The 27813-nt window shown below is 41.4% G+C and overlaps 1 protein-coding gene across 1 annotated transcript; it reads left to right on the top strand.

Annotated features, from left to right (window-relative positions):
- Positions 1-9: 9 nt before the first annotated feature.
- PLAC8L1 (PLAC8 like 1) lies at positions 10-26888 on the top strand. Its single transcript, XM_049873985.1, has 4 exons — positions 10-3867; positions 8507-8643; positions 24424-24560; positions 26555-26888. The coding sequence occupies exons 1-4, from the start codon at positions 3743-3745 to the stop codon at positions 26693-26695; spliced, it is 540 nt and encodes a 179-aa protein (XP_049729942.1). The 5' UTR covers positions 10-3742; the 3' UTR covers positions 26696-26888.
- Positions 26889-27813: the final 925 nt, after the last annotated feature.

Below are 27813 nucleotides of genomic sequence, written 5' to 3'. Positions count from 1 at the left end.
CAACAATTTCATTTTACTTGGATCCACAATCTACACCCATGGAAGCAAAAGTCAAGAAAACAAAAGATGCATTGCATTGGGTGAATCAGCTGCAAAAGACCTCTTTAAAGTGTTGAAAAGCAAAGATGTCACCTTGAGGACTAAGGTGCGCCAGACCCAAGTCATGATGTTTTCAATGACCTCATATGCATTTGAAAGCTGGACAGTGAATAAGGAAGACCGAAGAAGATTGACGTTTTTGAATTGTGGTATTGGCGAAGAATATTCAGTATACCATGCCAGAAGAATAAACAAATCTGTCTTGGAAGAAGTACAGCCACAATACTCCTTAGAAGCAAGGATGGTGAGACTACATCTAACATACTTTGGACATGTTATCAAGCAGGAACCAGTCCCTGGAGAAGGATATTATGCTTGGTAAAGTAGAGGGTCAGTGAAAAAGAGGAAGACCCTCAACACAATGGCTGCAGCAATGGACTCAAGCATAACAATGATTGTGAGGATGGAGCAGGACCAGACAGTGTTTCATTCTGTTGTATGTAGGGTCGCTATGAGTTGGAACCAACTGGGTGGCACCTAACAACAATAACGTCTTAGTTATATACTGCTGCTATAACAGAAGTACCACAAGTGGATGGCTTTAACAAGGAGTTTATTCTCTCATATTGCAGTAGGCTAGAAGTCTGAATTCAGGGTGCCAGCTCCAAGAGAAGGCTTTCTGTCTCTGTTGGCTCCGCAGGAAGATCCTTGTGATGCATCAGTCTTCCCTTTGTCTAGTAGCATCTCAGCACAGGAACCTCAGGTCCAAAGGATGCACTTTGTCCCCAACACTGCTTTCTTGGTGGTATGAGGTCCCCATGTCTCTCTGCTTGCTTCTCTCTTTTATATCTCAAAAGAGATTGGCTTAAGACACCACGTAATCTTGTAGACCTCGTCAATATAATTTCTGCTAATCTATCTTATTACATCATAGTGACAGGATTTACAACACATAGGGAAATCACATCAGAAGATAAATGGCAGAGAGTCATACAATCATACAAGGGAATCATGACCTAGCCAAGCTGACAGATATTTTTGGGGGACACAATTCAGTCCATTACACATGTACATACATCTTTTAAAACTTTCAGAACTTTCCATTTTTAAAGATAATTTTTTGCACTTCTGGGACTCTTCGGAGTAAAGATACATTTTCTCTTTGCAATGAGAAATCTGTGGAGTGATACTTTGGCACTTTGGAAATACCCTGCTCCCAAGCAACTTTTTTTTTTTTTTAACCTAATGGTTTTAGAACCCATTGAAGAGCATTTCCTGAATAAGTTTTGTTGGGGGCTCTGCAAAATGGTGATTTTTCTAATTCTATGATTTCTTTTTTTATAAATAGTTGGTATTATTTGGTAAAGAAGAACATTCAGGTTTTTTTCCTCTGCCATTTCTCATTTATTTTGTTTTTAGGTGGAAGAGTTAGCTGTGTGGCATGTGAATTAGTCACTTCATAAATAGATGTTTGATTAGAAAAGTTGAGTAAAAATGAAATTTTAAAGTATGGAATCATAGCTTACATGTACAGTGGTAGTTCACTCTTGAAAAGGATCTTGCTGTAAATCTTTTTTGCAAAGCTAGGAATTACCTCCTTTTTTTTTCCACGTGAGCAAAGCTTTATTGAAGAGGCTTGCAAGCGGAGACAGGAAGGCCTAGGGCAATGCGTACCCCCATCTCACAGAACAAAAGACAGGCCTGAGTTTTTAAAAGTTCTTGGGCAGAAAAAGATTCATGTTTATTCATAGGCACAGGCCGGGATATGTTAATTAAGATTCCTGTGCAGCAGCTTTCCAAGATGGCTCCTGTCCTGGAGGCCTCTAGGATTCGTAGCAGGGCTTATTATGGGGTGTTGTGCCTGCATAGTCTGTCACTCCCAGGGTTCAATTCCCTGGCTGGGGCAGCAGCCGCTTACTGCCCCTGGTGGAAGGTCACACAGCGGTCACAGGTGGATGTTCTACGGATGTCCCTGGGGCTGGTTTTCTCCAGCTGCTTCTGAAAGGCAACTTTAAAGAAGTTTGTGGGCTGTTTTTAGATACCCTGCCCCATTGCTCTGGGGAATGGCTTTGTTTCCGTGCCCTGGCCCATTTCTTGTTACTTTGTTTGCAGATGTGGGGGCCCCTTTGTTCCTTGCCTTAATAAGTCCTTAGTTTCCACACCCAACCCCTTGTTATCTCCCTGATAGTATTGCGTGTCTCTTTGACTTGCTAGCAGTTACCTCTTAATTTCTCTTATTCGTGAACCTCAATTTTTATGTATAGTACATTTATTCAGCAAATTATTGAGTGCCTATTATGTGCCAGACGTTGTGGTAAGTGCTAGAATAGAGTGGTGAGCAGAAGAAACGTGGCTGTTGCTAACGTAGGATGCATCCTCATGGCTAAGAAGACAGTGAGAGTGGCCCAGAATCCAGTGATTGAAGGCAATTATGAAGCTGTCTGAGGAATCCTGATTTGGAAGGTACTATATAGGCTTTTGCTAAAAACCATGCTCGAGTAAATGCTTTGAAGTTTGGAACCCTAAACAATCATTCTCTCTGGGTCTGATGAGAAGCATGTATAGTATCATTGGCAATTTCCTCCTGTTGTCTTTCTAATGTTCTGTTGAATTATGATTGTAGATTCACCCCTACAGTGTGCAATTTTGCCTAATGTTTTGTCCTCTAAGGAAGTTCCCCCGCTTGAGGTCTCTGCCTCCCAAAGATGTGCCCTAGAGGCTTACTTCTGAGACTCAGAAGACCCTGAGGATTCAGAGCAGTAGGGAGGCAATCATCAGCTGAGCCCTGCTTTTCCACTAGATTCCATCTGAGCTGGGTAGGAGGGAAGAAGCATCACTTTCCTAGCATAATCAATGGAGTCCATGGAAGAATAGGGAATTTCTAGAAGTTGTAAAATGCCTTAGAGGGTTGGGGCAACCTAAAAAATAGATGGTTGCTTGTTAAGTTGATTCCAAAACATGGTAACCTCATGTGTGTCAGAGTAGAACTGTGGTCCATAGGGTTTTTAGTAGCTAATTTTTTGCAAGTGGATCACTAGGCCTTTCTTCTGAGGTGCCTCTGGGTGAACTTGAACCTCCAACTTTTCAGTTAGCAGCTAAGTTCATTAACAGTTTGCATCACCTAGGGACTTCTGGGGCAACCTGGCATAGCTCAAACTTCAGGAGACCATGTTTTATTAGATGGATTGAGGTGTGACACCTGAGCTGAAAGATCTTCGTGTCCCTGCTGTCAGGTTAGTTGTAGGACTCATATCATCTTGCTGAATTGGATCGGCAGTCTTGAGATGAAGAGTGGACCGTGCTGCACACCAGCCACATGGCATGGCAGAACTCTGTAGCCTTTTGAGCCTCCCAAGGGAAGGTAAAGTGACACTTAGCTGGATAAATGTTTACTACAAATGGTTCTCAAAGAAAAAGGATTTTTCCACAAAGGATAACTTTTTTTTTTTTTGTACTTATATAGTATTTTCAGCAGTATCTCCCTTCATATTAGGAAGATAGACATGCCCACAGTCAGGTGTGTACTGTCTTCAAAGAAATCAGTTGTCTGTCAGTTGCACTGCTATGACCTCAGATTCTGGAATATCAAGACAACGTTCTTTAGAAGAGATATTTCACTTTGGATTGAACCGATGCTTAGAATCAGTCAACTAACTGTCAAAGGGAAAAGGATAGCCCAAGTGACAAGAAAACATCTCTCACTATGAATTGCTTTGGAAGTTACTTCTCTAAGTGTCCTAAGGATGGCTCCTTACTCAACACACAGTCACTTCTGTTACTTTCATTAATGTCCTCTGAAGATGAACCACATTTTATTTCCAACTTGAGGTAGGGAGTATGGTGAATTTTTTTCCCCAGCTTTTGTGCTTTAGTTGGAATATCAAATCAATCTCTTATTATAAAGAGCCTGGGAAAAGATGTTGATTCCAGTAAATTATAAAAGAAAACTGGGCTTGGGAAGAAAGTGGTTGCTATCTTTTCCCATGTGTACTTGAAAAGGGGCAACTGACTAGTTCCTTCAGGCCTTGCTTGACTGGTGAAAAGAAAATGGCTGGCTTGGGTGGAAGGGCGTCTCTTTATTCTCAACTTCAGATGCTGAACCCGGACCAAATAAAACTATTTCTCTTGGCTGCCAGTAATTTCCACCCTTTGAAATCAGAACTCAAGGGTTTTGGCTTGAGTTAAGAGTATGAAGTAATCAAAAAGGCCTGAGTGGAAGGTGGAATAAATTTATAGTGCTGCAAGTTTGATTAAGGAAGAAATGCTGGGACATGGAAGTGAACCCCCCAGGCTGAAGCACAGGCATCTGGGGACAAGCAGTGGGGAACATGCTTAGCTGCTAGAAAAGGAGCAGCATAAAGGGAGGTCAGAAAGGGCAAGGGTGTATATTCTAACCCATCTGCCAATGCTGTGACTTGGTAGGAGCAGGTCAAATTAGAACATCTGGAGTGGGCCTCCTGTCTCTTGCCAGTTGAAGCTTCCCTTTCCTTCTGACGACCAGAGTGACTGACTATCTGGCTTGCGTGGGTCTGTTTGGTTTTAGCACTGAAAGTTCCCCATTCTGGGGAAATCCTCAGTCCTGGCCAAACCAGGTCAGTTGGTCACTGATTGCTTTTAAGGTATTTGGGTGGCACATATGACAATGGAGAAGCTGCTCCAGATCTCCTCCTTTCTTAGTTTCTTAGAAAAATATACAACTGGCTGCAGTGTATGTGCAGGATTGTTAAATTACAATAAATGCCATTGACTGCATGCCTACTATGTGCCAGGTCCACGACCTTGTTTACTCCTCCTGGCAACTGAGGAGGTGGGATATTTTTATCCCGATTTTACAGAAGAGGAGACTGGGGCTAAGAGCTACCAGTATCTCTCAAAGCAAAGGGATTTTTCCACCAAGGGAAAAAAAAAATTTTTTTTAACTAACACCATATCTTCAGCAGTATCTCCCTTCAGATTAGGAAACAAGTTGAATCTCCTGAGGTCAAACAACTAGAATATAGTTGAGCCACATTTGAACTTCAGTGTGTCTGAATCTAAAGTCTGTGAACTTGCTGAACTTGATGGTAAATGGACAGCTGCTCTGACTTAGCAAAGCTCTGAGACCATCAGCTTCACCCACTGCTTCCAAACTCGTTCCCAGTCTTCATGGTGGTGTAAGATTCCCCAGGGTAATATACAGAGCTAAACGCTGTCCAGGAAGCTACAGTAGCTACTTAGTCTGATACCTGGAGCAGCCCCTAAACAATCTTTCAGTTCTCAAAGGAACCACTAAGTGTCTGGTACATAGAAGGTGCTCAGTGAAAGAGAGGTATGGTTGTGATTTTTAATTATAAGACACATAAGCAATAATCTTGAACTGAAATGTTTTAGCCAATGCATGTTAATTCAAATATTTTAATATAAAAAGCACCAAAGATTCAGGGTATTGTAGAAAGGAACTCAATAACATGCTTCTCCTTGAGTTCAAAATTAGAAAACCAAAAACCGAACACGTTGCCAGTCAAGTCAATTCTGACTCATAGCGACCCTATAGGACAGAGTAGAACTGCCCCATAGAGTTTCCCAGGAGTGCCTGGTGGATTTGAACGGCTGACCTTCTGGTTAGCAGCCATAGCACTTAACCAGTACGCCACCAGGGTTTCCTTCAAAATTACACACACACATAAAACTCAACTCTTCTCTCAGCAAGGAAAAGTTACTTGATTTGGAATAGAGGACAGTCTCCCTTGTTGTAATAAAAAGTTTTACCCATAAAACTCTGAGATAGAAGGAAAAAATTCTATCCTAGGGCTGTGAACTGTAAATGGCTCACTTCAGGGGAAAATATAATCCAGATGATCAACCCTAAGAAATCACTACTCTAAAATCAGAGATAATTAAAAGCTCTTAGTATAATGATGGAAGCCCTAAATTGTGAGCATCACACTGAGAGGTAAGTGTCTTAAATTGTTTGGAGAGATGCAGGAAGCTTTGGAGCTACCCCTTGCTTTTATTTCATCAATTCACACTTGAGAGTTGTACCTTTACTAGCGAATGAAGCAGAGTTAAGGCCACGTAATTTTTAGCTAGATTTTGGGAGGGACTCAAACAGAACAAAGAAACATGTGAGTTCAGTTTGACTGAATTCAACAAATATTTATCATTCACCCACTAGGTTTTAAGGCAGTGTGCTGGATACTGGACATTTAGGGAGGAACAGAACGCGCCTCCTGAGCTCAAGAAGCTCACATTGAAGTAGAGGCAATAAGATATGTATAAAAGTAGGTCCTAACCCACATCATAACAAGTATATTAAAATGCACATGTAACATACATCCCGTATCCTATACATATATATTTTTGCTGTATGATAAGTTAAAAGATTTTTATAATATTGATTTTTAAATTATTTTGCTATGAGTGATTCATTTAATTTATGAATAGCTGCTGATTCTTAGTAATCAGTCATACATGGGAGTTTTTGTAAAATAAAAGAGCTTAACCTACAAATTGTTTTCAAATGGAATAAACTGATTATAAATTAGACAATGAGATTGATGTGATGCTAGATTTTTCTAAGTGTTTAAGTGAGCGTTGATTAATTTCTATTTTGCAGTTTTTGTATTTTGGAGCCAATACTTTTTTCAGGTTTCAAATACTTATGGAGGCCATCGAAAAGCTCATTAGGCCCTAGGGATTGTCCGTAATGCATAGTGGATAAAAGGGCTGGGGATGCTTCGTAGCTTTTTTCAGGTGACTCCATACTTCTAGACAGGCGACTCCCAACCCTAGCCTCTCTTCCAAACACTGGGCCAGGATTTCCAGGTAATTCTGGATGTCTCATATGCTCTTTAGACCTGGTATATCCCAATGATCCTCTTCGCTTCCCGTCTACTACTTCTATTTCTATTTTTCTTGCCATCTTTGTTCCTTTGGCGTCACCACCTAGCTGGGTGGGAGACTCAGAAGCTATTGTAATCATCACCAGTGGTTTCCACTGGTATCAGGTATCAGGATGGTTGCCTAAGAATGACCTGGGAACTGTGTTATACATACAGGTTTCTGTACCTCATCCCTGGAGACCTGTGCAATTGTTTTGGAGTGAGGCTTAGGACTTTTTTTTTTTTAACACGATAATGTTCTGGGTTTGGGTGTTATTGGTGGGATAAAAAAGGATATGGTCTTAATAACAAGAACAATACAACATGTTGGGATACCGTGAAAAACCATTGGCTTTATTTTCAGAAACTGAAGGTTCTCAAAGGTCACCCCAGCTATTTCTAAGCTGTCCCCAGGGTGTTGCTTTACCAGTGCTCAGGTATGTTCTAAGGCCATGAGTCCATGAGATTATTACTGCAACAACAACTGACACAGGAAGAAATGTTGCCATCCTCTTGTTTACTATGTCTCAAGTGTGAGACAGGTGCCTCACAGCACACTGGAGACCAGGTGCAAACTCTGAACGAGGTTTTCCAAAAGGGAAGAACAAAACAGAATAATTACCACTACTGCACAGACCCAAGCTCATTCTAGAGGCTTTTTACCCTACTCTTGACCCGCACTTTCCATGTGGCCAGATGCAGCTTACTCTTCACGGTGGGAGTTGCTCCAGGCATCGCCATGATTAGACTTCAGGCAAAACTGACTTAGAAATCCAGAAAGAGAAGAAAGTTTTTTCTTCCCTCACTCTTGAAGTCTATCTCCTGAGCCCTCATTTCTTAACTCGGGATGATCGACACTGGGAATATACACTCCCTTCAAGGGAACCCAACCCAAAGGTGTACCTTGTGGCTCCACTACGATAATCATCCGGTAGTTTGACATCAGGACATGTTCTGAAGTCTGGGTTATTCATTTCAATGATACTGCACATTCAACTTCAGTATCCTATTCCGGGTTGCAAATTCAGTCCAATTCCTTATCAGAGTCTCTTCAAGAGAGGTTCAAAAACTCTTAGGTGTAGCCTCACCCAGGGTTACCTTGTTGCACACTCTCTGAGCACAGTAAACTAATTAATTATATGTCCTTTAATTGATAGAATAACTCTGTGAGATAGAATTTTTTTTTTTTTTTTTAATCTTACTTTTGAACGAACGGAAGTGCAGAGAGATTAAGCGATTTAACTAGGATTCAAGCATCCAGGAAAAGACATGCTGGGATTTGAAGTGAAACCTCCTGGTTTCAAATTTGTGACCTTAGCTATTCGGAGATGCTGAGAAACACCGAGGAAGCAGACTGGACGTTGAGTTTGACAGGATTAGGAATGGTGATGTCATTAAGAGATCTGAGGCAAAAATTTGGAGGAGAAAGTATGCCAAAGGAAAAGGGAGAGCTATGAAGGAGATCAGCTTGGGCTAAGAATGAAGAACAAGGTCACTTGGCACTACCGGGCTCCTATTTTCTCCTTATCACTCTGTCTTGGCTTAATGATTATCCTCTGAACTACCCTCTTCATTTCTGAGTTAATCACCATCTCTTGACGCTTCAGGAGCCATGGGCCAGCTCGCGCTGTGGTGAAGCAGCCTGTTCGGGGAGCCAGTGGCAGGACCACCATCACCTCAATTGTCCAGACAGGCGGGGACTGGAGCACCGGCCTCTTCAGTGTCTGCAGAGATAAGAGAATTTGTCTGTTTTTCCTCTTCATTTAAGTTCTTCCTTACTTTTTTTCTTCCCCAAGATGTCAGTAGGTGGAAGAGCTACATTAGGCACAAGGACAGAAATTAAATGGTTTCAGAATAACTGGACTAATCTGGAGACTCAGAAGCACTCCCTGGCTAAAAAAGTCTTGCTTTTCAGGGCTTTGGATGCTTTTATAGAATAAGTAGTGCCCTCAAAGATTTTTTTTTTAAATGACGAAAAATCCACTGTTGGCAAAAATGGACTCCCTCATCTACTGTTGGTGGGAGTGTAAATTGGTACACACTTTTTAGCAGGTGGGTTAGCAATACATACCAAAAAAACCTCAAGCATTACATAGCTTTTGGCCTATTAATTACATTGCTAGGAATTTAGTCTAAGAAAATAATCATATACAAAGATTTAGCAGCAAAGTTAAATTATGCAGTATCGGTTATTATAGCAAAGACTTGAAACAACCTAAATGTCCAGGCAGGGAGGGGAGTATCCATACAATGAATTATTATACAGCTATGGAAATCATATTATAGAATAACAATGAGTTGAAGAGATGTTTTGGATATATCTTTAAGATAAAGAAGCAGATTGCAAAACAATGCACATTAGACGCCATTTTAAAGGGAAATATTTAGAAAAATGTCTAGAAGGATACAAATAAAAATGTTTATAGCAGATGACTCTGAATGGTAGATTAATGACTAATTTTTATTTTCTTTTTGCTTTTCTCTTTTCTAATATTTCTATAAGGAATATGTAGTACTCTTATAACACATGAACAATCACAAAAGGACCCCCATTTCTTGATTAAAATATTTTCTGACACTGGTTCAGCTCTAAAGAGGTACCTCTAGCTACATGATTCTCCTCTAGGTTTGAAGTTCAAAGTATATCAATTCTATTTTTACCTTAGGACATTCTGACCTATCTCTGGTACCACATATCTGAATTGCATTCCAGGATCTGATACTCTGGCCCTAGAAAAAAGTGTTCTGAATAAGTCACACAGTCTCCCTTGGGGGAGGAGAGGTCCCTTTGATGGGTGAGGGTCAGTCTCTCAAATTCAAATACAACAGACCTTGGGTCTAATATTTTTGAATAATATGGCTCTTTCCACACGCTGAAGGCTTCCAAAGCCTCACAGGATGAATCATTCAGAAAGCTCTGAGTTGTCATGTGGTCGAAGTTCTCACTGAACCCAGGAGTCTTGCTGAGACAAAGCTCTAACAACAGTTTTTAGCATTCTGATCACCATAGCTTGAGTCTTTACTGTTTTTCTGGGCCTCACGGAGAAGAGACTGCGTGGCACAAATCCTACCCACCACCCCATCTCTTTGCCTGTCTGACCAAGAGCTTGGCAAGTCTCTTCCTGCCACTGCTACTCATGTGAACTTGTGACCAGACAACGATGGCAGCCCTTCTCTGGTTCCCTCAAGATTCTTCCTGGTTCTGTACAGTTTTCAAGACTGGTTGTGTGGAGACTGTGATGGTTAAGGTTGTGTGTCCGCTTTGCTGAGCCATGCATGATTTTCAGTGGCTTGGCAGTTTTGATGCAGTTTGCAGTCGCTGTGATCACTTCCATGATGAGATTTGAAATAATGTGATCATAAGCGCCATGATGGAATCTGCTGTGAGTAGCCAATCAGTTGAAGGGGAGTTTCCTTGATGGTATGGCCTGCATCAAATATAAGTGGACTCTCTGGCAAGGCTTGTGGACTTTTGCTCGCTTTGGATCCTGCAGCTGGCTTCTGTTCATCTGACGTCCAGTTCTTGGGGCTTGAGCTAGCAGCTTACCTGCCGTCTTGGCTCCTAATCTTAGAATTCTTCAGTCTTCACAGCCTGTGAGCAAGAGCCCTACCCTCTGACCTGCTGATCTTGGGTTTGCCAGCCCTTGTGGCTTCATGAATCAGGAGAAGCCTCTCTTCTGACCCACGGACTCGGGATGTTCCCATCTCTACAACTGTGTGAGCTATTTCTCCATATAAATCTCTCTCTATATTTATATGCTTTACTGGTTTTGCTTCTCTGGAGAACCCAGCCTAAGACAGAATTTGGTACCGAGAGAGTGGGGTGCTGCTCTAACAGGTATATAAAATGTGGAAGCAGTTTTGAAATAGAGGCTGGAAGAGTTTTAAAGTACCTAATAGTAAAAGCCTAGATTGCCTTGAAGAGACTGTTGGTGGAATTATGAACATCAAAGACAATTCTGGTGAGGACCCAGAAGGAAATGAGGAGAGCTGTTATACTGGAGACAGCGCAGACAGCAAGAAGCAGCAACAGAGAAATGGCAGTAGCAGAATCAGGAGACCAGAGCAAGATGGTGCTAGAGCCGACCCATGGAGAAAGAGCTGAGTGCCTTTGTACAGGAGGCTTCCTGGTGGAGTGGGGTGCCTTCGGGCATTTATCGGTGGAGGTACAGAATTTTGGAATACTTAGCCCAACAGGACAGATGCAGGTGACAAGGCCCAAGGGGCGGAAAGGCCAAGAAACCAGGAAGCAGAGCTGCCTCAGTCTCAAAGAGTAGGGCCGCGACCTCTGGGGTCTCAAAGGGTGGAGTCATCGCTCAGATGGGCTAGGAGGATGGGGCCACCCAAATGCGAGGGAGCAGAGTTGCCATTCCAGTGGGCCTGGAAGGTGGAGCTAAAGCCCAGGGCTGAGGGACCTCCACTCAGAATCTGTAGAGTGTGCAGAATCTGTAGAGTGTGGCCAATACCTAGAGTCTGGAAGGTAGGGCCATTGTGTAAATGGTCTCAGAGAACAGAGGCTTATTTTCAATCCTTGAGGGCTAGTGTAATGTGCTGTGCTGACTTGCTTGGCCTGTTATCCCTTCTTTCCTTCCAATTTCTCCCATTTGTAATGGAAATGTCTACATTGTTCCTGTTCCACCATTGTACTCTGAAAGCAGATAACTTGAATTCTAGATTTCACAGATGACAAACTTTTAGATTTTGGACTTGGAGCTGATTTAAAGTTTTTGCTATGACATGATAGGGTGAATGTGTTTTACATATAGCAAGGACGTGAATGGGGGGGCAAAAGGTGGAATGTCATGGATTGACTTGTGTCTCCCAAAAATGTGTGTCAACTTGGCTAGGCCATAATTCAGTGTTGTATAATTATCCACCGTTTTGTCATCTGATGTGATTTTCCTTTGTGTTGTAAATCCTACCTGTATGATGTTAATGAGGTGGGATTGGGGGCAGTTATATTAATAAGGCAGGACTCAATCTACCAGATTAGATTCTGTCTTAAGTCAATCTCTTTTGAGATATAAAAGAGAGATGTGAGCAGAGAGACATGGGGACCTCACACCACCAAGAAAGCAGTGCTGGGAGCAGAGTGTGTCCTTTGGACCCAGGGTTCCTGTGCTGAGAAACCCCTAGTCCAGGGGAAGATTGATGCCAAGGACCTTCTTCCAGAGCTGACACAGAGAGAAAGTCTCTCCTTGGAGCTGATGTCCTGAATCTGGACTTCTAGCCTACTAGACTGTGAGAGAACAAATCTCTGTTTGTTAAAGTCATTCACTTGTGGTATTTCTGTTATAGCAGCACTAGATAACTAAGATGGAGACCTAGCCCCAAATTGTGATGTGGACCACATTCCCTTTGTAGCTTGTAGTTGGAGGAAAAACATCAGTGCATTCCAACTTGGACAAAGCCTAGAATATAGTGTAGTAATTAAGAACTCAGATTTGCTTCAGACGTAGGCCTGGCCTTGATTCCTAACTCTTCTTACTGGCCATTTGACTTTGAGCAAGTTCTCTGGATCTTCATTTTTCCATCTCTAAAATGAGGATAAGGAAACTAAAAGTGCCTGCTTCAAGGATTGTTGTCATGATTATGCAGATAATCCATAGAACCCACTATTAACATAGGTTTGGAACATAATTGGATACATTAGGGTTTTTTCGTTGCAAGCAAGCATTGCATTTCATTAGGAGACTATGGGGTAGCTTAGAGAATCAAAGGATCAACTAAAAAACAAGTTCATAAGGGGCAAGATGTATTGTCAGGAGCTAGCTGACAATCTGGTCAACTCTAAATGTTTTTATCCTTGTGTCATCCTGTTTGAGAATCAGTGTTTTGGCTCAAGGAGCCCCATTTGCCTAGTTGGGTCACTCGCCTACTACTTGGCCAGGCCAGGGAACTTTTAATGACAGCCCCACCAATATTGCCTATGCTAGTGAAGGGGTTATTTCCCCAAAGTATGCTGGGGCACTGTTACCAGGAAAATCCCAACAAATATCATTATGGTGCACTTAATGAACCTTAGCATTATTGTTATTATAAATTTTTATTATCCTTCAGCATGTTACAGCAGGTGCCCACCTCAAGTGTTGTTATCAGGGATAAAGCAGATAATCCACAGAATCCACTCTTAACACTGGTTAAGAGCGTAACTGGATCAATTAGGGTTTTTTGGTTGCAAGCTGTGGTGGATTAATTACTTTTGTGTCTGACCTTTCTGGCCATCGTTTTGTAATTCCCACCCATGTGATTGGGTAGGACTGTGTGACAGGGTAATTGTCGCCTACCAAGGGGATTGGTCAGTTTTGCCTTAAAAGAGAGCCAGTTATGGAGCAGAGAGGGAGATCTCCTCACCACCAAGGAGGAACAGCCAGGAGCCGGCATGTCCTTTGGAGCTGGAATCTCTGCGCTCGGGGGCTCCTGGGACCAGGAGATACAGAAAAAGTGAGGTGTAACCCTGGAGATGGTGAGAAGCAGTAGCAGGAGAAACCTGGCAGCAGGAGATGGTGTGTTGGGCTTCCCAGCCCATGGAGAGAGAAAGCTGAGTGCCTTTGGGCAGATGCCTAAGGCCAGGGAGAGGCGTGCCTGCGGGCATGGCTGGGAAGAGGCTATCCTGATGAAAGAAATGTATCCTTGAGTGTTCCTGAGCCTGAATTATAACCTGTTACTTCCCTAGTACACCACATAATTGTGAGTATAGTCTGTGAGTTCCGTGTGGCCATTGCAATGAATTATCAAACCCAGCAGAGAAGTAGAGAGTGTTGTGGGAGGGATGTTTGGTGTCAGAGTTGGTAAAGATGGCTGAGAGGGGAGGCATGTCTGACTTCTGCCTCATAGGACCCAGCCTTGGGCTGTAGATTTTGATTCTCTTTCCCCCTTGAGGGGTTAGAGGTGGTCAGATACTGCCCCCATGCCATTTTTTTTACACAAGAGACCCCTATATTTCATTACAAGGCTATACGGTAACTCACAGAATGTAAGGATCGCCTAAAAAACTAACCTCAGAATTAAAGCTCATGTTATAACAAAGAGTAGAGTCAAGAGGCTTAGACTGGATTCAGCAGAGTGATTTCTGTCCAATCCAAAGAGCACCCAAAAAGCTGGTCAAAGAAAGGGGCCACTCCTCTGCAATCCCCTCTTCCTCAAACATTGCTTTACTGCCCAGCTCTGCTCCCCACCACCATCATTACTCAGGATATCAAACCACACTGGGTTTCCTGAGGGCTCCCTCCTTGTCCATTTCAGAGCCCATTCTAAAGGCAACAGAAGGAGGATGTGTGGAGAAATATTCTTTACAGTGGGAATGAATCATGGACGAGAGGCCATGGATACTTAGAGTACAAGGTGATCTCACATGTTCTGTGTCCTAACTGTTCTCTAGATGCGCCTCCATTTTGTGACTGCTCATAGGGTTTCTAAGCTCATTATCTCAGAAGAAAATTGAAAAGTAATCACTTTGTGCACTCTTTATTTGTGCCATGATTCTGAGGATACAGCTGGACTCTGAGTGCTATAAAGCTTAAGTTTCTCCCCCTCCTTGTTTGAAAGGGTTATTTTACCCACAAAGTTTCATTTCAAGTAAAACACTGTTCAGATAGTTGTAACAAACTTGGGAACAAAAAAGAGAGAGCTCCTTTTCTTTCTTTCTTAATTAATTTTTTATTGTGCTTTAGATGAAGGTTTACAGAGCAAATTAGTTTCTCATTAAACAATTAATACATATATTGTTTGGTGACATTGGTTGCCAACCCCACAATATGTCAACACTCTCCCCTTTGCCCATTTAGCCTTATTTTGATTTATGGGCCTGTCTCATCTTTGGCTGAAGGGTGAACCTCAGGAGTGACTTAAGTACTGAGTTAAAAGGGTGTCCTGGGCCATACTCTTCAGGTGTCCCCAGTCTCTGTCAGACCAGTAAGTCTGGTCAAAAAGAGAGGGTTTCTTTCCGTGACTTTGTTCCACACCAGATTCCTATCCTGGGACAGTTTTTCTTCAGATGCTGAGAATCATTGCTACAATTTGTCATCCGTCAAGCAAAGGGTATATTATGAACCGCAGTAATTTCCATTTCTTTTTGACATTTTCCTTCTTCATTTTATTGTAATTTTACTTTTCAAACTGCCTCCCTCTTCCCACCTCTGTGCTTTTACCTGAATTCACACTGCACTGAGATAAGCAAATCGGTGGTTCTGTATCCTGTGGAAGATATGGCTGCTGGAGGCTCAGATGTGAAGATGAAGCCAAGGTGGAAAAAATGCTTGCTCAATGGCATTGTGGGTAGCAAGGCATCGTTTGCGAAAGGCTGGCTTTAGGAATGTTTGTGATATTGCCCCAGAGAAGGTTTATGTGGAAGGTGTTATCAACATTGGTTTGTAATTCAACCAGTATTTGCCGATTTCCTGTCTTTGTATAGGAACATGATAGATGTTACAGATACAACAGTGAAGAAGACAGAGATGGTTTCTTAGAGAAGATAGATTATAAAGAAACAAGTCAATAAACAAAATAATTGCAAGTACCTTGAAAAAAATAGGGTGTTATGAAAAGGAATTATTGGGATGAAGGTGGAGAAAGAATGGCTTCTCTGAGGAACTAACAGTTAAGCAGACACCTGAACCAGCTACTCAAACAACCTTCCTCATAGAAGGTACCATAAGCACCAGGCAGTAAAGAGCTTGGTGTATACTAGGAACCATCAGATGCCCAGGGTGGGGGAATGAAGTAAAGCAGGATCTTCTTTGGCTTTCAGGACAGCTTCAGACTGGAATTTATGTCTACAAATTGTATCTTAGACAAATCATACAGTCCTTGAAAGCAGTGACCACAGTTACCTTGTTCTCTGTTATGGGGCCCAGCAGAGTGCTTGGCCCAGAGGAGGCCCTTAAAAATATTTCCTCAATCAATATATGAATGAATGAATTTTTTTTAGAATGATTTTTTAATTGTGCTTTAGGTAAAAGTTTACAGAGCAAATTAGTTTCTCATTAAACAATTCATAAACGTACTATTTTGTGACATTGGTTGCCAACCCTGCAATGTGTCAACACTCTCCCCTTCTCGACCTCAGTTTCCCATTTCCATTCGTCCCTTCCTGCCTTCTCGCCTTTGGTTTTAGTCTTGTATACATGGTTGAACTATGTGTGTTATTGTTTGTTTTATAGGCCTGTCTAATCTTTGACTGAAGGGTGAACTTTAGGAGTGACTTCAGTTCTGAGTTAGAAGGGTGTCCAGGGGGACCATACTCTCAGGGTTTCTCCAGTCTGTCATTCTAGTAAGTCTGGTCTTTTTTTGTGAGTTAGAATTTTGTTCGACATTTTTCTCCAGCTCTGTCTAGGACCCTCTATTTTGATCCCTGTCAGAGCAGTTGGTGGTGGTATTTGGGCACCATGTAGTTGTGCTGGACTCAGTCTGGTGAAGGCTTTGGTAGTTGTGGTCCATTAGTCCTTTGGACTAATCTTTTCTTTGTGTCTTTGGTTTTCTTCATTCTCCTTTTCTTCAGATGGAGTGGGACCAATAGACATATCTTAAATGGACACTGAGAAGCTTTTAAGATCCCGGATGCTACTCACCAAAATAGGTTGTAGAACATTTTCTTTATAAACAATGTGGTAGATATTCCCTGAGACCATGGTCCCTCACCTTCAGCCCGGTAACTCAGTCCTTCAGGGAGTCTGGATGTGTCTATGAAGCTCCTATGACTTTGCCTTGGTCAAGTTGTGCTGGCTTCTCCAATACTGTGTACTCTCTTACCCTTCAACAAAGTTACCACTTACCTATTGTCTAGTTAATGTTTTTCCCTCCCTATGAATGAATGAATTTTAACATGTATTCTTCCTTCTTTCTTTCTTGCACTGTGATTGAAAGAATTGTAGAGCCTCAGTGTTAAAAGGGATATGTGGGGTCAGCTGGTTCTGCTTCTCACCTGTTTGCCTAAATCTCCACTTCAGCATGCCTGTACCTGCCTGCCTACATTTCTTCAACACCCCCAAGGTGGAGGACTCAGCTCCTCTGGAGCCAGCTTGGTCATTAAATAATATTATTTTGAATAGGTTACCATGCACATGATGCAAAATCCAAAAGTACCTATCCCTTATGTATAGAAAAGTAACTGCTCCTGCCGTTTTTGCCCCCATCACCCAGTTCGTCTCTCCGTAGGCAACCACCCTTAGCAGATTCCAGATAGAGTCTGTGTACTTATATAAAGATATAAAAATTTTTTAATGAAAATAGATTAATAATTATTATTATGAAAGAATCATGTACCTATAAAGAAAATACAAAAGGGTATAAAAGAAAAAAGTAGTATCCTTTAACCCAGCCTTTGAAGAAAACTGTTGTTAACATTTTGTTATCTGTTGTAAAAATGGCACAGCATTGTCCGACCTCCTCTAACTTCAGGGAGGGAGGAGAATCAACATCAGCAGTAGCTCAAAGCTGATTCCTATGAGGTGGCGCTCAGGCATATCTGCACTCTGCAGCCTTTTTACCAATTCTGATATACCAGCCATCCCTCCCATGGCACCCTCTACTTCTCTGCTTGGTTTGATAATTTTTTGCAGTGGCCACACAGAACTCACAGACCATACTCACGATTATGGGGTTTATTAGGGAAGTAATAATTTACCATTTAGGATCAGGATCAACCTGGAAGTAAGAGGAACATCTCAAGATACAGTTCTTAGGTCAGGACAGCTTCTTCTCAGCTGCAACCACAGGCCTGTGCCTTTGGCCTTTGGCCCTCTCCCTCTGCCTTTGGCCATTGGCCCTGGATCCTCAGCTTGGCCTTTGCCCTGCTTGGTCAAGTGTTAACAAAGCTCTTTAGGTTTGCTGATAAGTGCCTAGAGGCACCCCACTCCACCAGGAAGCTTCCTGCTTGAAAGTGCTCAGCTCTTTCGCTCTATGGGCCTAGTGACCCACTATAGCCACTTTACTTCATGGGATGGGAAACCCACAGCACCATCTCATGTAGTTGCCATCTACAGTGTTTTAACTCTTCCTGTCTCCTGGGCCTAAGAGGTTCTCAGTACAGGGACCCCAGGTCCAGAGGATGTGTTCTCCTCCTGGCTCTTCTTCTTGATGGTAGTGGGGTCCCCCTCCAATCTCTGGGATTGACTGCCTTTAAGCCTAGTGGGATGCCAAAACTGACCAATCCCCTACAATGTTTCCATGTACTTTATTTGCATAGTCCACCCCCACAAGGGTTCCATGTACCTTCTTTGCTTTAGTAAAACTGTCCAATCCCTTTGGTAGGCCAAAAAGACCTTATTTGCAAAGCCCCCCCAATCATTTTGTGGGAGTTACAAGACCATGGCTAGAATATGCAATTCACTGCACCAAATCTTTTTGATTTTTTTGCTCTGTGTGTATGTGTACAGTTTACACAAATGATAAAATTGTGAACATGCATTGTTCTTTACTTGAAATAAATTAACAATATATCTAGGTGATCAGACCATAGCAGCACGTCCGGAGATAGCTAGTTTTTTAAATTGTGGCATAGATTCTACTGTATGACTGTACCATAGTTTATTTATCCAAAAATCTCCATTGGGGGACCTTTATGTGGTCTCCAAAGTTTTTTTCTATTGAAGCCAATGCTATATGAATATCCTTGTACAGATATATCATTTCACATGTGCGTGAGTGTATCTGTAGGATATTGCCAAGGCGTAAACCTGCTAGTCAGGTAGTATGAGCTATTTTAATGTTGCCAAATGGCTCTCCATTTGCAAGTTGTACTGATTTACACTCCCCCAGGCAATATATGAGTGTGCTCGTTCCTTTTTTGAGCATCTTTTATTCTTAGAAGCTTCTGCCTTTTTGTAATAATTGATCTGAAATGTGCCTCACTGCAATTTCCACCTAACTTTCCTACTTTTGCTCTCTGGGGCTCCACGGTCTGGCTTTGTGTGGGCTTCTTCTTTGTATCTTGACTCCCCTATGAGTTAGAAGGATGAATAATGAACCACATTCCATGGATGAAGGTGGTGCCCATCCCAGAGAACAGACCAGGAACAGTTAGGCTGTGGGCACTTAAATAACTGCTGGGACTCTAGGTAGAAGAGGAAGAGGCTGCTTTTACGACTTAAGTCACTTTAGGGCTGGCAACTCACTGCTAGCCTGAGGTCCTTATTTTAAAAAATGTTTTTTAAAATTTCACAAATAACGTGTATATATTTACCCTGTAAAAAAAATTCAAACATGACAGAAAAGGGAACCATGTTCCCCCCCTTTTTAAAAAATAAGTTTAGAGGATCCCCTCCCAGATCTTTTTCTCTGTATTTACATATGTACCCATATGTAAATGTATTTGGAACCCTGGGGGCACAGTGGCTAAGAGCTGGATTGCTAACCAAGAGGTCGGCAACGTGAACCCACCAGCCACCCTCTGGAAACCCTAAGAGGCAATTCTACTCTGTCCTAAAGAGTCTCTGTGAGTCGAAATTGACTCCGCAGCAACGGGTTTGGTTTTTTTTGTAAATGTGTTATGCTGTATATATTCTACAGTTTGATTTTTTTTAACTCAAAATATGTCTTAGAGATATAACTCTGTTATTATTTATTGATCTTCCACCTCATTTTGTTTGGCTGACACGAATTATTCCATAGTATGGTTATACTGTCATGGTTTATTTATCCTCTTGTCCATTGATGTACACTTAAAGTTGTTTCAAATTTCGAATTACAAATAATGCTGTGGTGTGTGTCCTTATCCCCACCCCTTTTGTGCGCATGTGTAAGCATTGCTCTAGGGTGGATGCTGTTAAGTGGAATTACTAGATCCTAGGCTATTTTAAGTTCTAACAGATTCAGCCAAGTTGCTTTCCAAAGTTGATGTGCCAATTTCCACCTACATTACTGTATGGCGTGCGTGTTTCTGGATAGCCCCCACGACATATGATATTATGAAACTTGGAAACATTTGCCACTCTTATGGGTAATAAATAGTTTGTGATTGTCCTAACATGCATTTCCCTGGTTACTAACAACATTGAGCAAGTTTTCATGTTTATTAGCCATTTGTATTTTTCTTTGTTAATTACCATGCTTATATCCTGTGCCCATTTTCTTCTTTTATTTTTAAATCTTTTATGTACACCCTCACCTCACTTATTCCAAAGACCAGGTCATTATGCGAAATCATTGTTATGCAAAAATGGAGATGACCACATCAGGCCACAAAATGGAGAATGACTATATCATTACACAACTGACAAATTACATCATTACATAACTGCCATATTATATCATTACATAACTGCCATATTATATCATTTATGTAACTGCCATATTACATCATTATATAACTGCGAAGTTACATCATTATATAACTGCCAAACCACTGAGAATCATGGTCCAACCCAACTGAAACATAAGCTTAACCATTAAAGCCAGCACTACTCTCGCCTTGTACCTTTGTTACTGCCAGATGTATGTTGTTAATGTGCAAAATAGTTGTATGGTAGATTTTTTCCTATTGTAAATGTGAAATGTCAGATAATGGGATAGTCGATAAGTAAGGAGAAGATGTGTTAATTTGTGAGAGTTCTTTGTATATTCTGGATACTAAACCTTGGTCTGTTATATATGTTGTTAATATTTTCTCTCACAGATTCTTTAAATAAAGGATCCCATCGTCCTATTCTTGAGTATCTTTTTTTTGGGTGTGACCCAATAGTGTTTTCATATCCAATTACACTACTTTACAGTATAGAGCAGTAACACTTTACACAAAGGATCTTTCTTAGAGAAGTTCAATGATTTAAGACTGTCCCATGGGAATAAATATAAAGGGATGGTAGTGGGGATATTGTCTTGAGCACATAAATACACAGCCATTATGGCACATTAGGTGAATATATAAAATATGAAAACATATGGACATATGTGTAGCAGTTAAAACTTTGGGACCAGACTACCTGGGTTAAAATATGGCCCCTGCCCCTTGCTAATAATTGAATGATCTTGGGCAATTTTCTTAAATTCTCTAAGTGTCAGATTCCTCACCTGTGAAATGGGGATCATAAGAATACCTGCATTGTTGCATTGGTGGGGAATCAAAATTGAACTCCATTGGTAGAATTCTACCACTGAACCACCAATGCCCCCAACGCACTTCCTGTGAATTGCCACGTGTCTATCAATGGAGGCTTGTGAGTTACTGTAGTGTTGAACAGATTTTAGCAGAGCTTCTAGACTGAGACAGACTAGGAAGAAAAGCCTGGCAACTTACTCCCAAAAATCAACCAGTGAAAGCCCTGTGGATCACAACAGTCCAATCTGAAACTGAACATGGGGACGGCACAGGAACGGGCAAAGTTTCGTTCCACCGTGCACGGAGTTGCCGTGAGTTGGGGGCCAACTGGGTGGCCGCTAGCAACAACAAAATTACCTTCTTCCTAGGAATGTTTTGAGGATTAGATGAGTTAATAGGTGCAAAGTGCTTTTAGCAAGGCTTGGCACATGGAGAACTCTATAAATATTAGCTATTACATAATAAAATTTGGCCTTCATATTGTTTTTTATCACATCTGACTTCTGTTCCAAATTGACTTTTGGGTGTGTTTTGCTCAGCGTCTAGTACCACCTCCTAATGAACGCTGAGATAAGATGGTTATATGACATAAAAAGATTAAAAATAAAAATAACAGCATTTTTTTTTAAAGACATGAGTCATAAGAACAATGTCATAAAAAAGTTCAATATAAATAACAATTTCTTTACAATATACTGCCCAAGGATAGTAGGTGTTTCTCTTTATCAGTTAAAGTGGTGAAGCAATTGTATAAGTACAGTTTATAATTCACTCAGGTTGCCAGCTTTACAATTGTGCAGTTTTTGATTCTTTTTTTTTATTTGAGGGGATTTATGTTATTTCACAATCCAAGTATAAAGTGAATTGATTGATTTTTATCTGCCATGATTCCCATAATTCAAAGTTGCACTCAGTGCGACCACTCTGTGCTCACCATACATAGTTCACTGGATCGTTTGTTGTCCTCTGAGCTGTTCATACCATTTTTCAGTATTGGGTGGGCCTGCTGATCTTCCTAGGAGTAATGAGTATGTTAAAATACAGGGTGAAACATCCCAGACTTATTCTAGACTGAATGCCGAGCTAGCTTTGGGTTAAGTGATGCTATGGTAAATGATTTAGTTCTTCTCTGGAGTCTCCTGAACAGATATCCTGCTCCTCTAAGATGAGATGTTCCTTGACCCCTTTTCTCACACCCTTTGTGCTTACGTGCTCCTTCACCCACTGTGTGGAGTTGAAGAAGACCAGGGTCCTGGAGAGCCCTGGATGGTTCTAAGTTAAAACAGCATGCCTAACTGTTTGCTTCTTTGCTGCTAAATTTGGGAGTACTACTTTGTACTTCTCATTGTTGAGGATAGGGGACAGGGAGAGGCAGGCCTTTGACAGGTGGTTCTTCTAGTGTGCTGGTGTCACTGTATGTGAGCCTTCGTGTCTGGTGCACTAAAATGCTGTGGTCGCTACCATTTCAACTTGCTAGAATAGCTAAAATAAAAAAAACTGACAATAGCAATGTTGATAAAGATGTGGAGCAGCTAGAACTCTCGTGTATTGCTGGTGGGTATAAAACAGTACAAATACTTCGGAGAACTGTTTAACAATTTCTTCTGAAGTTACACATGCATCTACCCCATACCTAGCAATTCCACTTCTAGGAATCTATCCAAATGAAATGAAAACATATGTCCACATAAAGGCTTGCATATGAATTTCATAATAGCCTTATTCATAATGTGTGGTATAACAGCAAAAATTAAACAATCAAATCCTATCAATGGGAGAATGGATAAACCACTTGTGGAGTATTCATACATTGGAATACTGTTATTGTTAGTTGCTACTAATTCATGACGACCCCATGTACAACAGAATGAAACCTTGCCTGGTCCTGTGCCATATTCATAACTGTTGGTATATGCTTGAGTCCATTGTTGTGGCCACTGTGTATTTTGAGTGCCTTCCAACCTGGGGGGCTCATCTTCCAGCCCCATATTGGACAATTTTCTGTTGTGATCCATAGGGTTTTTATTGGCTAATCTTTGGAAGTAGATCACCAAAACTGTCTTCCTAATCTGTCTAGTTTGGAAGCTCTACTGAAACCTGTCCACCATGGATGACCATGCTGGTGTTTGAAATATGTGTCATAGCTCCAGCATCATTGCAACACTTGAGCTAACAGTATGACAAATTGACAGATGAGTGGTGGCAATGGAACACTACTCAGCAATAAAAAAGAGCAAAATTACAGACTCACATAACAACATAAATGAATACAAAAAATATGTTGTTGAATGAAAGAAGCCAAATACAGAGAAGTGTGATTCCATTTATGTGAAGTCCAAGAATAGGCAAAACTAATCTATGGGAATAGAAATCAGAATACTGATTACCACTGGAGTGGGAGGTGGAGAACTGGAATTGACTGGGAAAGACACAAGAGAACTTTATTGGATGAGGGTAGTGTTCTGCATGTTTGGTTACTTGGATAAACACAATTACCAAAACTCATCCAATTGAGTAGTTAGGATCTGTGCGTTTTATTGTGTGTTAATTATGGTTCAATTAAAAAAATATATGCGTTTTTTCCTGTTTCATAGTCCTAATTATTTATATTTATCAGGATTGTCACCTTTTGCAACGCTAGATGACATAACACCTTAGCTGTATATCAGAGGTTCTTAGGCTGCAGTCTAGTGATAGTTTTCAGTGACTCCATGAGCCCCATGAAACTGAATGAGCAATTTCGCATGTATTTGTGCATTTACTTTCCCCCGTGGAACGGGTTCATAGCTATCATTATATTCTCCAAAGAGTCTGTGAACAGAACCTCTGCATTAGGTGGTTCAAACACAATGTGTAGGAATCAATATCGGTAGTTAAAGATGAATGAATGAAGAAATCATGAACTGTTTTAGGTTGACGTTGAAGAAACCAAGCCCCTCATAGTTGCAGGTTAAAACTGGCAGATGTCAGTGGCTTCATGAAACTAGCAAAAATTAGACTAACCTGGCCTGAGAAATAGGATGAAGTCCTAGTAAGAATAGCAGGCAGAGTCAGTGTACCATAAAAGAGCTTCCAATCACATTTATCGAAAAAGATGGCTGTTGTTCAAAGTATCATATATATTGTGCCTGTTTTAAATATTGAAATTAGATGAATGTACTAGAAGCCATAGTTACAATTCCACTGTAAAAAATTATTTAATGCTTTTCTCTTGACAGGAAAAAACAATTACCATAGTTAATGCTAACAGAATTGTATTGGGTTCAGCTTTGCTAAGGTTCGACAAAAGATGACAATTTTGATTGGCTCTATTATGGCAATTTTCATACACTGAGTTTTGAGAATTGGTTATTCACTCTCAGTCCCTGATTGCAGGGAGACAGTGCAGCATTAAATTGATGGCACAGGGATGTAAGTGCTCTTTTGTGATGTGAAGTTGCTCCAAGAACACCTGAGAACCTTGGCTTTCTTTTATTTGGTTATTGACAGGTTTCTGTGGTCTATTTTGTCCGATATGTCTTGAGTGTGACATCGCCAGGCATTACGGAGAGTGTCTTTGTTGGCCATTGTTACTTGGGTCCTCCTTTGCACTAAGAATTGGCACCAGAGAGAGACATAAAATACAGGTAAGTGTGTTTAAAGGTATATATGAACCTGGATGTATGTGAGAACCTGGATGTCCTCCACACCTGTGATTTCCCCCACAAAAGAAGTCAGGGGGAAGCTTAAAAATACCACGCTTTTCTTGGTGGTAGGCTTTGGGAAAAGACATGGAATATACTTCTGATTTAATTCATTACCAGGAAATATAAGTTAACTAACATGCCATATTGTGAAGGATATTTCCAGGGGGACCTATTATGGGGCAGATTATTGGCCAATGGCTTGCTCAGCCCATTGACCAAATTGTGCTTCCTGAGCCATGGATTGATGAGAATAGGAGGATGCATCGCAGCCTTGGTGGTCCGGTGGTTAAGCATTTGGCTGCTAACCAAAAGATTGGCAATTTGAATCCACCAGCCATTCCTTGGAAACCCTATGGTGCAGTTCTACTCTGTCCCATAGGGTGTCAACTTGATGGTAATGGTATATTTTTTTTTTTTAAATGAGAGGATGCAGCCATTGTTAGTCAAACCCCTTAAACCAACACACATTCTCTTTCATCTGTAGAAATAAAACTACTTTTCTGCTTCTCTGTCTCTTATTGCATCAAAAGATAATGACAGAATTCCACCAAATTCGAAAGATATACTTGGGATAGTCTGACTTAAAATATACCCTATATGGCATATGCAGCATTCACTTTGGGGATTCCCTAGGGGTCCTTCAAAGATCCAGACAGTCAATTTCCAACGCAGTTCAGACTGAGGTTCACGGAGACCGGGGACAGACAGGCCGTGCATACATGCATAGTAAGATGTGGGGAGTTAAATAAACAGGTCCATTTTCATGTGTTGATATGGAATGGGTCTAAGATTATATTTTTATTTTTTAAATTAAAAAAATATCTATTTTGGCAAAAGTTTACATAGCAAATTAGGTTCCTATTTAACAATTTTAGCACAAAATATTCATTGACATTAGTCACATTTTTCACAACATGTCAACATTCTCTTTAATTGTATTCTAGTTATTCTGTTTCTCTGCCCCCTTATCTTCTCATCTATGCTTTAGAATAAGACATATATTGGGAACAAGGCACAGAATTACGCAACTGTTTACCTCAGAAGACTATATATGTATATGCTTGTGTAGGCATAGAATTTATCTAGAAGGGTATATAAGAAACTACCAACAATGATTGCCTTGGGGCAGGTAACTGGGTGGCTGGGGATGGCTGTGGAAGGGGGATTTACTTTACACTTCCTATCCTTTCTTACTGCCGAGATTTTGAGTTTTAAAACTTGATATAATAGTACTGTTTGAGGTCTGGTAAGGTCGAACATGAATCAAGAGGGAGCAGCTGGAAGCATTTAAAGATTTATTATACTCATACTCCCTGGTGTTCACAGCATGCCCGGCAGGGCTACATGGGGAAAATGCAGGTCTGGTCACAGGCAGAGAAAAGGTGTGTCTGTGGACAAGCACCTTTATTGTGGTTTCCGCAGGAAACCTGACAGGGAGGGGTCAGAGCAGGTAGGTTTTTTATTGGTCAGCCATATTTGAAACTTAAGCCTTGGGGCTTGGGATGTTTACCAAAGGGGAAACTGAGGGTGTATCATCTAGTTATAGCAGACATGGGTGGAGAAGAGTTACAGAAGAAAATATGGTTAATATGCCATGTGCTCTTACTACCTACTCCAAATAAATAAATGAAATAATTATAAAGATTAGGTTTTAAAAGAAAAAAAAAAAAAGGTGTTGGTAGGAGGAACCAGTGGTTTCAAGGTGGTCCAGTGTAGTTTTAGTGGTCCTAAGAGCAGGTCTCTGAATTGCAGGTATTGATTAGCAACCACGCTGCTTCACACTTGGAGCTGGGTTCTTGGGTGCTGACTTTAGGGTGCTGGTGGATGGTGGAGGTGGTGGGCAGGAGGAGCCAGCAGGTCATATTGTACAGGTGCCTGGGTGATGGGAATGAGCTGGTGATCAGTGACAGAACCGACACGGGGTCTTGTCGTAGGGCACACTGTGCGAGGACTGGCTGGCGGTGCACTGCTGCTGGCCTTTTTCCATCTGCCAGGTGGCCCGGGAACTCAAGATGAGGACCTCCCAGTTCTACGAAATCCGGGAAGCTCCTTGCACTAAGGATGCCCTGGTTTGAAAGCCCAAGATAACTCCTCCCTGTCATCCCCCTCACTCCCTGCACCTTCCTCCCAAGCCCCCTTAGTAGAAAGATTTTCTTCTTCCTAACAGTATTAAAATAAATGACTTCCCCCCTACTGTTTCTACTGTTGTTCTCTTTTTACACATACCCCTGCTGAAGAGTCCATTATTTGCCTAGATTTGCTGTTCTAGTCCGGCCAGAGAAGGAAAATTCTAGAGGTGAGTCTTGTGTCCTCTACAATCCACCTGGAGTTTTGGAAGGTTCCATTGTTTTCCAGCTTCCTACTGCCATCATCTCATGAGGAAGAGTTGTTATGTGGCTTCCTTATGCTGTGCCATGTTTCTCAAAATACCAGTGATGAGGCAAAACCAAACTTGTTGCCATCGAGTCGATTCAGACTCATAGCGACCTTATAGGACAGAGTAGAACTGCCCCATAGGGTTTCCAAGGAGCGCCTGGTGGATTTGAACTGCTGACCTTTTGGTTAGCAGCTGTAGCACTTAACCACCATGCCACCAGGGTTTCCGGGTGTTTAATTTCCACTGGCACCTGGAATGGGCACTAGATGTCACTGAAAAACATAGGGACTGTCACTCCCACATCCTGCCTTCTTGGGTCCTAATGGCATAAAGGTGAAAGTCTCAGGTTGGTGCTAATCTTGAACACCTTGTGAATCTTCTTCAGGACCCAGGCTCAGAGTCTTTAGGCAACTGCATCTACCATGTGACCTGAATACTCGTTTTTGTTAAGGCAGGTACACGGCACAGCAAAGGTGTGAAAAGATTGAATTCTGTAGCCTGAATTGCCTTTCCTGTTTACCAACCCCACCCTTTCCAGTTACTAAATGTGTAACTGTAGGCACCTTTGCTAGCTTTTCTGTGCCTCAGTTTCCTCATCTCTAAAATGGGGGTGAGGATAATAATAGTACTGACCTCATAGGGTCGTAAGGATTCTAATGAATGAAAACATTTAGCACAGTGCCTGGCCAGTAGTAAACCAAACCAAACCAACAAACAAAAATAAACACAAAAAAATCCCAACCAGTTGCCATTGAGTCAGCTCTCACTCATGGCAACCCCATGTGTGTTAAGAGTAGAACTGTGCTCCGTAGGATT

Source organism: Elephas maximus, chromosome 2, assembly GCF_024166365.1.
Source record: "Elephas maximus indicus isolate mEleMax1 chromosome 2, mEleMax1 primary haplotype, whole genome shotgun sequence".
Classification (NCBI taxonomy): Eukaryota; Metazoa; Chordata; class Mammalia; order Proboscidea; family Elephantidae; genus Elephas; species Elephas maximus.
This window is presented reverse-complemented; position numbering and strand designations above follow the sequence as displayed.

Coding starts and splice junctions, on each gene's coding strand:
- PLAC8L1 (XM_049873985.1), top strand. CDS start 3,743: ATGAATTGCTTTGGAAGTTACTTCTCTAAGTGTCCTAAGGATGGCTCC. Junction 3,868..8,506: donor CATTTTATTTCCAACTTGAG/GTAGGGAGTATG, acceptor TTGACGCTTCAG/GAGCCATGGGCCAGCTCGCG. Junction 8,644..24,423: donor CTGCAGAGATAAGAGAATTT/GTCTGTTTTTCC, acceptor GGTTATTGACAG/GTTTCTGTGGTCTATTTTGT.